At 45.8% G+C, this 13,173-nt stretch overlaps 1 protein-coding gene across 2 annotated transcripts in view; it reads left to right on the top strand.

Annotated features, from left to right (window-relative positions):
* Nucleotides 1-13,173, top strand: part of FLT1 (fms related receptor tyrosine kinase 1) — a 197,057-nt gene that overhangs the window by 135,693 nt on the left and 48,191 nt on the right. For both annotated transcript variants that reach the window (XM_020882197.2, XM_020882198.2), the window contains one exon: nt 2,852-2,983. In XM_020882197.2, the coding sequence (XP_020737856.2) occupies nt 2,852-2,983 (132 nt within the window). The remainder of the gene's footprint in view (nt 1-2,851; nt 2,984-13,173) is intronic.

The following is a 13,173-nucleotide window of genomic DNA, read 5'->3' as shown; positions in this document are numbered from 1 at the left end:
GCAACTAAGCCTGTGTACCACAACTACTGAAGCCTGAGCATCCTAGAGCCTGTGCTCTGAAACAAGAGAAACCACCGCAGTGAGACAGCCACGCGCTCTGACTAGAGAGAAGCCCCTGCTCCCTGCAACTAGAGAAAGCCTGCGTAGGGCAACGAAGAGCCAGCGCAACCCAAATAATTACTTATAATTAAACATTACTTAAAAATGAAATTACTTAATTGTAAAAAAAAAAAAAAAACACAATCTCTCCAGAACAAAGCCACTGTGTCTTTCCCTAAACAAGCTCCTTCCTGCCTCCACGGGCTTTCAATTTGTTACTTCCTGTCTCTGAAATGCCCTTTTCCATGTCTTCACCTGGTTCACTCTAGCCCACCTCCCAGGTCTCTGTTCAAATGTCACTTCCTCAAACAGCCCACCTAAGATAGATTCCTCCCCCTCCTTAACCTGTGACCCTCCTTAACCTGGCTCATTTTCTTCACAAACTTTATGGCCAAAGTATAACTGAAGCCCTGTGCAGGCAAGGACTGATTTGCCCTGCTTATCATTGTATTACCAGCATGTAGACTAGTGTCTGGTACCTTGTCGTTGTTTAGATGCTAAGTCCTGTCTGATTCTTTTGTGACTCCGTGGACTGGCCCTATAGCCTGCCAGGCTCCTCTGTCCATGGAATTTCCAGGCAAGAATATTGGAATGGGTTGCCATTCCCTAACCCAGGGAATCTTCCCCACCCAGGGATTGAACCCATATCTCTTGCATTTCCTGCATTGGCAAATGGGTCCTTGACCACTAGTGCCATCTGGGAAGCTCAGGATTAAAATGTTATGTCAATGAACAAGCTGTGTAAAAAGGCCACTTTAAAAAGACTAAAGGGGGACTTCCTGGTGGTCCAGTGGTTAAGACTCTGTGCTCCCAATGCAGGGGGCACAGGTTCGGTACCTGGTTGGGGAATAAGGATCCCACATACTGCTTGGTATGGCAAAAAAAAAAAAACCTAAAGGACACTTGACTGGGAGTGAGACCATAGGTTTGTTTGTATTTTTACATTCTTTACGCTTTCCAATATATTTCTCAAGTTTTCTGTATCGAATTTTATTTTTTTTTTATAATCAGGAGAATACAAACTATTTCAGCTAACAAAATACAGCCTCTGGTCTGGTCAGGCCTAATTTATTCCGGAACCAGCACTTGGTACATGTTCATTCCAGGGTCCTGCCTCTTCTCAATGCCCCTCTTTCTCCCATCACCTCTGATAATGGTTTAGACCTTAACCCGAAGCCCACTGCCTCCATGCTGCCTTCCCTGACTTCCCTCTTAATGAGCTCCTCCCTGCCCAGACTTCACATTTGATTGGCTCTGCCATGCTACGTGTATTTATTCTCACTCAGACATTTTCTGTTTGCTGGTGTGTGCGTGTGTATGTCTGAGAGAGAGTGTGTGTGAATGTGTGTTGTGTTTGGTATGAGTTAACCGTGCCTCAGCAGACATCATGCCTTAGCCTGCCCCTTCCCACCATCAAGTCTCAGCCTCAGACTAAGCAGTCAGTACTCAAACACATGGTGACAGTACTTGGTACTGAAGCAACTGGGTCTGGAAGCTGGATCCCCCTCCCTCACACAGGCTCCACAGTAACGCTTCAACCTGCATTTCCTGAACACCTACTGTGTGCTGGGCACTTGCTATCCATTTTTCCATTGTCGAGTAGGAACTGCTTTCACTGTCACCTTAGGCAAAGGACACAGAAACAGATGAAGTAACTGGCCTAAAGGGACACAGCTGCAGGTGGTAAGGCCTCGATCAAAGCCCAGCCCACGCTCTTTACCACCATGACCAATGAAACAGGCCTGCCTTTGACCCGAGCCACAAATGTGCCTTCCGTCCAGCTGCACGCTCTCGGTCGAGTTCCCTAACCTCCCCAAAGCTCAGGGTCCATGTTTGTAAGGAGGAGACAATAAGCCCTTACAGGATGATTGTCAAGACAGGAATGGGGACTGGGAGGGAGGCCCAGAAGGGAGGGGATATGTGTATACTTAGAGCTGATTCTCGCTGATGCAGGGCAGAAACCAACACGACACTGTAAACCAGTTATCCTCCAATTTAACAAAAGACAGGAATGGGGTCTCACTCTTGCCTGGCACACAGCAGACATTGAGGAAATGGTTGTTGTTATTAGTCAAAAGGAGAAAAAGGTGGCAGAGGATGAGATAGCATCACCAACTCAATGGATATGAATCTGAGCAAACTCTAGGAAATAGTGAAAGACAGAGGAGCCTGGCTTGCTGCAGTTCATGGGGTCGCAAACAGTCAGACATGACTGAGCAACTGAACAGTTCCTATTATTATTATTAGGTATACTCCCTCTTTGGGGCTTCCCAGGTGGCACTAGTAGTAAAGAATCTGCCTGCAGTGAGGGAGCCCTGGGTTCAATCCCTGGGTCAGAAAGATCCCCTGGAGGAGGACATGGCAACCCACTCCAGTATTCTTGCCTGGGAAATCCCATGGACAGAGGAGCCTGGCGGGCTACAGTCCATAGGGTTGCATAGAGTTGGACACGACTGAGCAAGTAACACACGCACACACACTTCCTTGACATGTGCTCTTCCAAGGTGCAGGCAGCTGCCCCACCTTTCTCTCTGGCCTGGGTCAGACCTGCATCTCCAAAGTGGGGGCTCAGAGCTCCAGGAGGTGCCACAAGACAGCCTGGACAAGACCAAACCAGCAGCGCTGGCCCAGGTGAAGCAGAGCTCGGATTTCCTCGTCCGAAGGCATAACGATAGGAAGAGGGTTGTGTCACACACGTGGCTGTTTTCTTTGTCATCCAGGCCCACTAATGTAAACATCTCTCACTCCCCAGGAATTATTTTAGGACCGGGAAGCAGCACGCTGTTTATCGAGAGAGTCACGGAAGAGGATGAAGGCATGTATCACTGCAAAGCCAGCAACCTGAAGGGCTCGGCAGAGAGCTCGGCCCACCTCACCGTGCAAGGTAAACAGCTGCCCGCACACCTGCTTCCCCGTTCGGTGAACTTGCCATCTCCCGGTCCCCTGCTGTCCTTCCAGTCGGCTCCTTTCCCCGACTTCCTTCTCCCCTCCCCGTCCCACTGGGCTGGGCTGTCTGGTCCCTCCCCACAAGGCCGAGGGAGAGGACACAGGCCGGCCACCCTGGAGAGAGGCCGCCATCGGAACACAGGCTCCAGGGGAAAGTAGACCCCGGAAGATGGGAGAGCCTGTCGATGCCAGAGCCGTGACATTGACCCCCAGAGAATGGCCAGAGTGGCCACGCCTGTGAGAAAGAAATCCAAGAAGATAGAAGCCAGGTATAGACAGGAAAAAAAACTGCATGCTGGAAATTATTCATTCTTTTCCCAATCCCTCGAGTTACACATACACTGGCTCTTCCTCGCATTGTCATAAGACTGTTTTTAACCCCAAATAGGCTGCAAACTGGATTTCCCAGGCGGTACAATGGTAAAGAACCCCACTGCAATGCAAGAGACCCAGGTTCGACCCCTAGGTCAGGACGATCCCCTGGAGGAGGGCATGGCAACCCACTCCAGTAGTCTTGCCTAGAAAATCCCATGGACAGAGGAGCCTGGTGGGCTACAGTCCATGGGGTCACAAAGAGTTGGACACGACTGAGCACAGCACAGGCTGCAATATATGATCAGAGGGAAGCTGCACATGGTAAACAGACCACGATGAAGAAAAGTATTCCACAGGCTTCCTCAAACAGCTCTGTTGAGCAGCAAAACCCAAAGAGGCCACATCCTAGCCTGGGATTTGGCCACGTGGCTTCCATTCAGAAAAGAGATTAGACCTCGATTTTAATTCTCCAGTGCCAAGAATTGTCCAAAAACATGACATTTACAGCACCATAAAGTCTTCAAATTGGCACCTCTTAGGTGTACACATCTATGACTCACTGAGGTTTCATATGTCGTTCAGTAGCCTATTTGCAAATGCTCCCCAGGAGACTTCAGAGTATGTAAGAATTTCCGAAGGAGGAACTAAGGGAGAAGGCAAAATTCATCAACTTTTCTGCCCTGGAAACTACACTGCTTAAAGATGGTAACTGACAATTTATCATCCCCATTCTTTTCTCTTTTTTTTTTTTTTGGCTGCACCTTGAGGCTTTCCAGATCTCAGTTCCCTGACCGGGGATTGAACCCAGGCCATGGCCGTTAAAGCATTGAGTCCTAACCCTAGACCATCAGGGAACTCTGCATCAATCCCAGTCTCTTACAAGGAAATGATCCTGGAGAGTCTCCTGAAAAATCTGAAACTACCACCAATTTAGTTTCAGAAAAAAGTCAAGGGTAGCATTTCCCACACCCTTTCAGTTATGGTCCTATTTGTCTCCCCAGTCATCCTTGTTTCAAAGTATCAATTCATTTGCTTACACACAGCAAAGAAAACGCATCAAGGGTACCTCTCTTTAACACCTCCTTCTGTAAAGGACTGTTCATTGATCTTTTAACAAGGACCCCAGACTGTATCAGGGAGGGTGGGGTGGAGATCTGAGAAGGGGGTGCCCCTAGAGAGCAAGGGGTTCTCCCTGATCCTCAATCCTGAGCTCTCATGGGTTGGGAGAAGCCCTTGCCTGAAGCAGAGATATTTACACAAGTTGGTAGGTGACCGCTTCCTGGCCCTTCCCCTCTTCTGCCAGGCTGCTCTGAGTTTCCTAGAAGCCCCATTGCTTCATGACATGGGTGAGTCTACCCCACCCGTTGGCTGTGACCACCACTCTTCTAGCTGCCTAAGTCTGCTGCACCCCTCTTGCTGCCGTGGCCAGAGCAGGGGCACTGTGGAGCCCCAGGCTGGATCGGGGGCTAATGAGCCAGGGCTCTGGCCATCAGTCAGCCTGACTCACAGCAGAAGGCTAAGCATGGCCTGGGTCCACCGAGTTAACACAGCCTGGAATGTCTTCTGTCCAGGCGCCTCCCTGTTGCAGGCGAATCCTCCTTATTCTCTAGGGCCAGTTGAGATGATTTCTGCTCTGTTACATCCTCCGGGATGAAAGCTGAGTCAGATATATGTCCTTTTCTCTCCCCGTCTAGAGTCATCTTTTTATAGGACACCATTTTTTTTTTTTAATCTTGAATCAGAACTTACTCTATTCTTCTTTTGGGGATTAGTTAGGAATTGATATGCTTCTCTTTGGGGGCTTCCCTGGTGGCTCAGGGGTAAAGAACCCACCTGCCAATACAGGACATGCAGGTCCAACCCCAGGTTGGGAAGATCCCCTGGAGGAGGACATGGCAACCCACTCCAGTATTCGTGCCTGGAGAATCCCATGGACAGAGGAGCCTGGTGGGCTCTGGTCCATGGGGTCACGAAGGGTTGGATAGTGACTGAGCACGTGCGTCTCTTTGCTACTGAATTACAAGCTTTTTGAGGCAGGAGCTGTGTCAACCAGTTATTTGCATTCCCTCCCCAGCACTTAATAGGAGACTGGTATTTACTTAGTACTTTTATTTAGTACCTTTATGTGCAGGCCCCAAGCTAGACACTTGACAAACTGAATCCCACTAACTTCATGAGAATCCAAAGGAATGTTATGCTCGGTCTAAAGATAAGAAGATGGAGACTTGAAGAGGTTAAATTACTGGCCCAAAGTTGCACCATGAACGTGCAGCATGGCCAGGACTTATTGAATCTAGGTCTTTGCAAACTGCAGAAGGAAGGTTTCCATTCTCCCGAAGCACTACCCCGGAGCTTGTATGCAAGGCCTTAGGGTGTAACTGAGCCCGTGGACTTCTCCAGCCCTGCCCTGCTCCTTGTTGTCCTGTCTCCCCGCTTCTAGATGGCTTCCCCTGATTCCTCCTCCCACAAATGTCATGCTTTTCAGCAAAGTCAGGCAATGTGGTCATCTCTCCAAGTTTCTATCAACCTGGATCATTCGCTCTTGAGGAAACGGGAAGTGATTTTTATTGAACGGCCCACATCAGCTGCCACGCAGCTGAGCTGACCCCTGTCATCTGTCGACGTCATCCCTTCCCTCTCAGACAGCATTCCTCCTTCTCTCGCCCTCCTCCAATCCATGCCCAAGTCTAGAGTCATCGTTTTACAGGACTTATCTTTTTAAAAAATTTTTTATTAGAGTATATTGATTTACAGTGTGTTAGTTTCAGATGCACAGCTGAGTGGATCAGTTCCACATCTACACATACTCACTCTGTCTTAGATTCTATTTCCAGACAGAGTACAGAGTATGGAGCAGAGTTCCCCATGCCACACAGCAGGTCCTTACTGGTTATCTACGTTATACAGAGCAGTGTTAAACGACTAATCTTTGACATGTTTCTCCCCTGCTTCAGATTTCTGCAGGGGTTTCTGGTCACATTCTCCTCATCCCAGTGCACCAGGTCCTCCTCCAGCCTCAGCTCTCATCCCCCTCCCCGCGCCCCAGCCCCTCAACTGGGCTAAACCAGAACACACCCCGTCCCCCTGGTCCTCTGCCCTTACACATCATTCTCCTTTGGTCTGAACAGCCTCCCTTCCCCACTTGTTCTCCTTCAGACAATCCTATTCTCACCTTTTATTCTTTATTTTTATTGCTGTCCACTTAATTCACAACACTGTGTTAGTTTCAGGTATACAGCAAACTGATTCAGTTTATATATATATATACACATATATATACATATACATACTTATATATACATATATATACACATATATACATATACATACACACATATATACACATATATACATATATATACACATATATATACATATATATATACACACATATATATACATATTCTTATTCAGATTCTTTTCCATGACAGGTTATTATAAGATACTGAGTATAGATCCCTGTGCTACACAGGGATTGGTGTTTACCAATTTCATATATAGTAATCCTAGTGAAGTGAAAGTCGCTCAGTGTGTCTGACTCTTTTGCGACCCCATGGACTATAGCCTGCCAGGCTCCTCTGTCCATGGGATTCTTCAGGCAAGAATACTGGAGTGGGTTGCTATTCCCTTCTCCAGGAGATCTTCTTCACCCAGTGGTCGAACCCATATCTCCCGCGCTGCAGGTGGATTCTTTACTGTCTGAGCCACTGGGGAAGTCCATACAGTAATCCTACTCATTTTTAAAAATTCACTTTCACTCTCATGTCACCTTCTGTACACCTGCCCTCCAGGCTCACCATCATCCCCACCCCGTGCTCCCACAGTGCTTGACATGGACATTTGAGGCAATGCTCATCACTGCCTACTATTCACATTTTTATTCCAGAGCCCCTAAGAAATGTTTGTTAGATTAACCTATTTAGAAAACCATCACTGAATGTCTGAAAAAAGAAACACATTACTATACTGTTGAGGGCAACAGAGAGGAGCCAAATTAAATTAGTTGTTAACTCAACAGCTTATCTATTTGCCCAGGACTGTGCAGGATATGGGGGGCTTCCCTGGTGGCTCAGATGGTAAATAATCTGCCTGCAATGCAGAAGACTTGGTTCGATCCCTGGTCGGGAAGATCCCCTGGAGAAGGGAATGGCTACCCACTCTAGTATTCTTGTCTGGAGAATCCCGTGGACAGAGGAGCCTGGCAGGCTACAGTCCAGGGGGTCACAGAGCATTGGACACAACTGAGTGACTAACATTTTCACTTTCATGCAGGGTATGGGCTTTTGAGAAATGCTCCCTAACCCCCATGTACTTTGAAAACCTCATTGAAAGGCGATTAAGGGGGACATGAAACCACTAGAACCAGATCAATAGACGTTTTGAATGCCTCCTACAGGTAAAATAGAAAGACTAATTGGTAGTAAACAGACCACACAAGGGCTAAAGGACTTCACAGAGGCCGAAAACCATAGGGAGAGTGACTTGACCTCTGAACGAAGCCTTGCAGGATGTTGGATTGGCCGAGTGAGGTAGGAAAGAAGACAGAGTTATGAGTAATTCTGGGCCTCCCACATCCATATCACCCTTGGCAATGACAAAGTCTAAATAATTATCAACATTTCCTATTGGCTAGTCCATTGACTTCTCTGAGGACCTGGTTACTTTTTAAAACATTTTATTCTGTTGAAGCACAGTTGATTTACAATATTGTGTTAATTCCTACTATACGGCAAAGTGATTCAGTTTTACATAGACACACATTCTTTTTCATATTCTTTCCATTATGCTTTATCACAGAATATTGAATATAGTTCCATGTGCTATACAATAGGACCTTGTTGCTTATCCATTCTACATGTAATAGTTTGCATCTGCTAATCCCATCTGCTTATAGCCACATAGTATTATTTTTGTTTATGCAGTCAGTTTTCATTTAGAGGTAGGTAGCTTCACTTTCACCCTGCGGGGGTTGTTTTCTGGCGTGCCAGCCTTACGAGTAGGATTTTCTACCAGATATCCGTCCCCGTGAGGACCGAGTGTTGTCTCCAGCCCCCCACACTCTGGGAAGCCATCAAAACCGGATCTGCTGTCTAAAAGGTTCTGTAAAAACCCTCAGAGTCTGCATGCCTTCACAATCCTACTCAACCCTACTTCATTTCCACTTTCATGCATATTTGGGCCCATTGTGTCAGATTGTTTTAAACTTTTATGAAGATTTTTGAAAATACCCAGTTGTTTCAGATAATTTCAGGGGGAGAGTTGATGTAAATCATTTAGCCTTTTGGTGGGGTCAGAACTGATCCTCCCACACCCTGAGGAATTGGTCCTTTTGATTCATGACCTCTTTTTCCTCATGGGGCATCAATCTTCAATATCACTTAGAGAAATGGTATAATTTACAAGGTAGCTGCAGCTATTCTCTATATGGCTTCTTACTTTCACCCATAATTGCCCCCAACAGCCATGCTTTTTTGAGTCCTTATGTCTGCTTTTTATAGTTCTCTTTCCTCCTGCTTTGCTCTCTTTTGCAGCTTTTTTCCTGCTCTCAGAGTGACTGCTGTATCTAGCCTCTCTGCTGAAAAATCATGGTTAGCTGAGAAATTACCTGATCAGCCATCATCAAACCACACCTGAAATATCCATACCCGTTTCTAAGAGAAGCATAAACAGATGAAGCCATATCCTAATAGGGTAATGATAAGATAGTGCAAGGAAAGGAGGATGTTTAGTCTAAAAATGAGTCAACTTGGGGAGAGGGGGTGACATGACTGTTTTCTTCAAATATTTAAGGCATTATCAGACAGAGGAGACACTGGCCTTCTTCTTTAACAGTCCAGAAAAGAAAACCAGAACCAAGGGAGGGAGATGGTGGCAACATTTCAAGGAGACAGGTTTCAGTTCCCTAGAAGAAGATAATCTTGAATAGGAAGAATTTCTGAAAGTTGATATTACATGGGCCTTACAAATTAGATGCAGTATCTTGAATAGAAGTACTCTGGGCTCATTGAATACAAATTTGATCCTTGGATGCTGTTCAGAACAATTAAAGGTGGTACCTGCTTAGTAATTTCATCACTGAAATGAGATTCTTGCTTCTGAAGTCTAAATCACTTCTTCTCTCTCTGCTGGCTATGAATTAGGTGCATCAAGCTGCAGACTTGGCTTCCTAATATATGCAACCTAGACCCTCCCCCCTGACCTATATCTTGTCAGGTTTTTAGGAAGTGAAGCGGGGCAAATAAGTTGTGTCTATGGCTATGTTTAACAGATTGAAAGAGGTTCACGCATTAGCCAGGAAGGAAACTGTCTGCTCTTTTTATTTCCTTTGAAAAAGGATTCTTATACTCCTAGATAAAACAATGTGTTATTTTTGTATCTGAAAAGGATGAGCGGACTGGGGAATCAAAGTGGCTTCTTTAAATAATCACAGGTCTTGTTTGGTTTGGACTGCCCAGGAGCACATGTGGTGTGCTCAAAGGGGAAGTGCTAATATTAAAAACAACAAAACTGTTACTAACCAAAATAATTTCTGAAATTAACAGCCCTCCATAGTCCATTGAACTCAACGGGACTGTTACAATGCAAGGGTGAAACATTTTCATCCGAGGATTTAAAATAAACTTTATTTTATTATTATAAGTAATAACTACTATATATATGTGTGTATATGTGTGTGTATATATTGGGTTGGCCAAAAAAATTTGTTCGGGTTTTTATACAGTGTCACGGAAAAACTTGAGCTTTTGGGCCAACCCAATATACATGTACACACATTCTTCTAATACATTTAGGCTTTGCTATTGAAATAATAGCAAAGCATAATAATGGCATTTATAATTATGCAAGAGAAAACAACTTGAAGAAGAGCTAGCATTTTTAACATCTGTTAAAAGCTTATTTATTTTGTTGGCTTGTGTCAGGTCTTCTTTGCAGCACGGGGGGGCTCAGTAGTTGCTCTGGCAGCATGTGGGATCTTAGTTCCCTGACGAGGAATCAAACCCACATCCCTGGCCTAGCAAGCTGGATTCTTAACCACTGGACCACCAGGGAAGCCCCTGTAACATTTTTTGAGGATGACTGATGGATGCAAACAGGTGTGGTTTGTGAATTTTGTGCCACAATAACCTCACAGTGACACGTTTCAGGAAAGGATGCACACGGCAGGAAGGATACGCTACGTTCCTTAACCAAGTCCCAAGTGTAAAGAGAAGGAGAAAAAGCTTGAAACAGACTCGTCTTAGGGACCAGCCTCTCCCCTCCATCCTTCTGAGCCTCCTCTGACCTCTGACACAACTCTCTGCCCTGGCTCTCCTGGCACTAGGAGATAAACTAATTCACATGTGATAAATGTGATAAACTAATTCACGTGGAGATGTTGGTGACAACTGTCACTCCTCTCATGGGTTTCCCCAGGAGAGGGGAGAGTTGAGCTGGCAGCTCCCTGATTTCACCCGGGAGGGCTGGGGGCGGGCTGTGCGTGCCTTTGTACTGAAACCTAAGCAATGACATAAAGCTGGCCTTGATCGAGAATGTAAAAAATGGTGCTGGAATTCAGTTAGAACATCTCACGCTTGTTGACCGTGCAGTGCACCATTTTAAGCACATAATATGCATCAGTCTTCTTTGCTTTTGCAACAATCCAAGGAGGGGTTTTTTTCTTATAAGTGAGAATCTGAGGCCCCGAGAGGATGAGGGCTCTGTCTAGGGTTATGAAGCTGGGAAGTGGTGGCGCTGAGAACTGGATCCCTGTGTAACCACTCTGCTCTCCTGCCCCTCCACCTGGTGGGGAAGAGGCCGTGATCTGAAGTCAGGTGTATCCCTACCCATGAGCCATGCAACCCTAGACAGATGACTTCCCTCCTGGAGCCTCAGTTTGCTCATCGGCAAAATGGGTGTGAATTATGGCATGCCAACCGTATAGGGTTGCTGGAAGGATTAACAAACTTAACAGTGCATATGGCATATGATAAAAACTTCTCAGATATATGAGGAGAATGGCAGGCTACAGTTCAGAGGGTCACACAGAGTTGGACACAACTGAAGCAACTTAGCATGCACGCTTTTTTGTTAATATGATAAAGTGAATTCCATTTCGACAAAACTTGCTGTATTATACTTTTTCTAGACTTAGCCAGTAAGTCACACAAATGGTGTTCCAGGCCACAAAATTCCTATTTGACCTAAGGCTTTAACTTACTGTGATAAAAATGTATTACAGAACTGATAGAATAGCAATTTTAAGTATGTTTACCTAAAGTTCCTCTTGAAATGTACTTCAAATTTAATCCAAATACAGTATGTCCATACCTCACTTTCCAAGTTGGTGTCTGTATACCAAACTACGTAGTATACATATAAGGCTTCATAATTTGTATGTATACCTAAAGTAAGCGTGTATATGTGTGTGTGTTCAGTCGTTTCAGTCATTTCTGACTCTGCGACCCCATGGACTGAAGCCCACCAGGCTCCTCTGTCCATGGGATTCTCCAGGCAAGAATACAGGAGTGGGTTGCCATGCCCTCCTCCAGGGATCTTCCCAACCCAGGGATCGAACCCACATCTCCTGCTTCTCCTGCATTGGCAGGTGGATTCTTTTGTGTTGTGCTACCAGGGAAGCCCTCATAATCAGTATGACAGTCAATTTAAATGTCCAATAAGCCTTAGAGAATGATAACTGGATTACTGGTTACTAGATTGTAGGTCAAAGGAGCTAACCTTGCTTAATTTACTCCCATGGGCAGCCAGGTTCAGATATATTGATTGATTTTCTTTTTATCCATATATAAACATTTATTGAGTCTTTCACTAGGCCAGTGCTTGAGATGCAGAGTGAACAAGAAACACCCTTCTCTTGATGTCCCAATAGCATAATGGGCAATAAACCCACATGAATGGTTCCCTCAAGTTAGACCACCACCAGAACCAGAGAATAACTCCTAAGCCATACTGGGTGTCAGGTCAGTTTCTCAGGGAAAGTAACTCAGTGGTTTACAGAAAATGGTCAGTACTTGGGTCAAAGTCTGATTAGTTTTATAAGGAAAAGCAAATTGTGTTTTATACAATATGTTTGGATGAAAAAAAAAATTATGTTGCAGTTGAAGTCCAAAACCTAATAAGAGGAGGACTTCCCTGGTAGTCCAGTGGTTAAGACTGTGTGCTCCAATGCAGGGGGCATGGGTTCGATCCCTGGTCAGGGAACTAACATTCTGCAGTGTGTGTGTGTGTCAAGGCAAGAATAGTGTGTGTGTGTGTGTGTGTGTGTGTGTGTGTGTGTGTCAAGGCAAGAATACTGGAGTGGGTAGCCATTCTCTTCTCCAGGCAATCTTCTCCACCCTGGGATCAAACCTGTGTCTCCCGCATCAGGCAGATTCTTTACCATCTGAGCTACCAGGGAAGTCTGCATGCCACATAACAGGGCCAAAAATAAAAAATAAATAAAAACAAAAAGTAATAAGAGGATTTTTTAAAAGGAAAGGAGAGCGAAGCCTCCAAAATAACACCTGGTTTTATCCATCTCCCCTGTGAGGTGGGCCGCTGTTGTCACATCCACACTTTAGGGATGGGGCTGGTGCACCGAGTCCCCGGTCACACTCACAGCTGTGTGCAGGGTCAGAGAAAGACTTCCTTCTCTGCAGTCAAGGCAGGCCTGGGCCTGGGGCCCTGGCCTCTTGCTGGGGAGTTGCCCTCACTTCTTGGGAGGCACCACCCCGCTACACCACATGAGCTGAGCTGCCTGGTTCTGCTGCCCATTCACTCAGGCAGTCTGGGGCCACAAAGAGCCACGTGTCCTTCCCCCTCCTGCCCTTCCTACCC

Source organism: Odocoileus virginianus, chromosome 8 (genome assembly GCF_023699985.2).
Source record: "Odocoileus virginianus isolate 20LAN1187 ecotype Illinois chromosome 8, Ovbor_1.2, whole genome shotgun sequence".
Classification (NCBI taxonomy): Eukaryota; Metazoa; Chordata; class Mammalia; order Artiodactyla; family Cervidae; genus Odocoileus; species Odocoileus virginianus.
The sequence above is the reverse complement of the archived record's forward strand: the minus strand, read 5'-3'. Positions and strand labels throughout refer to the sequence as shown.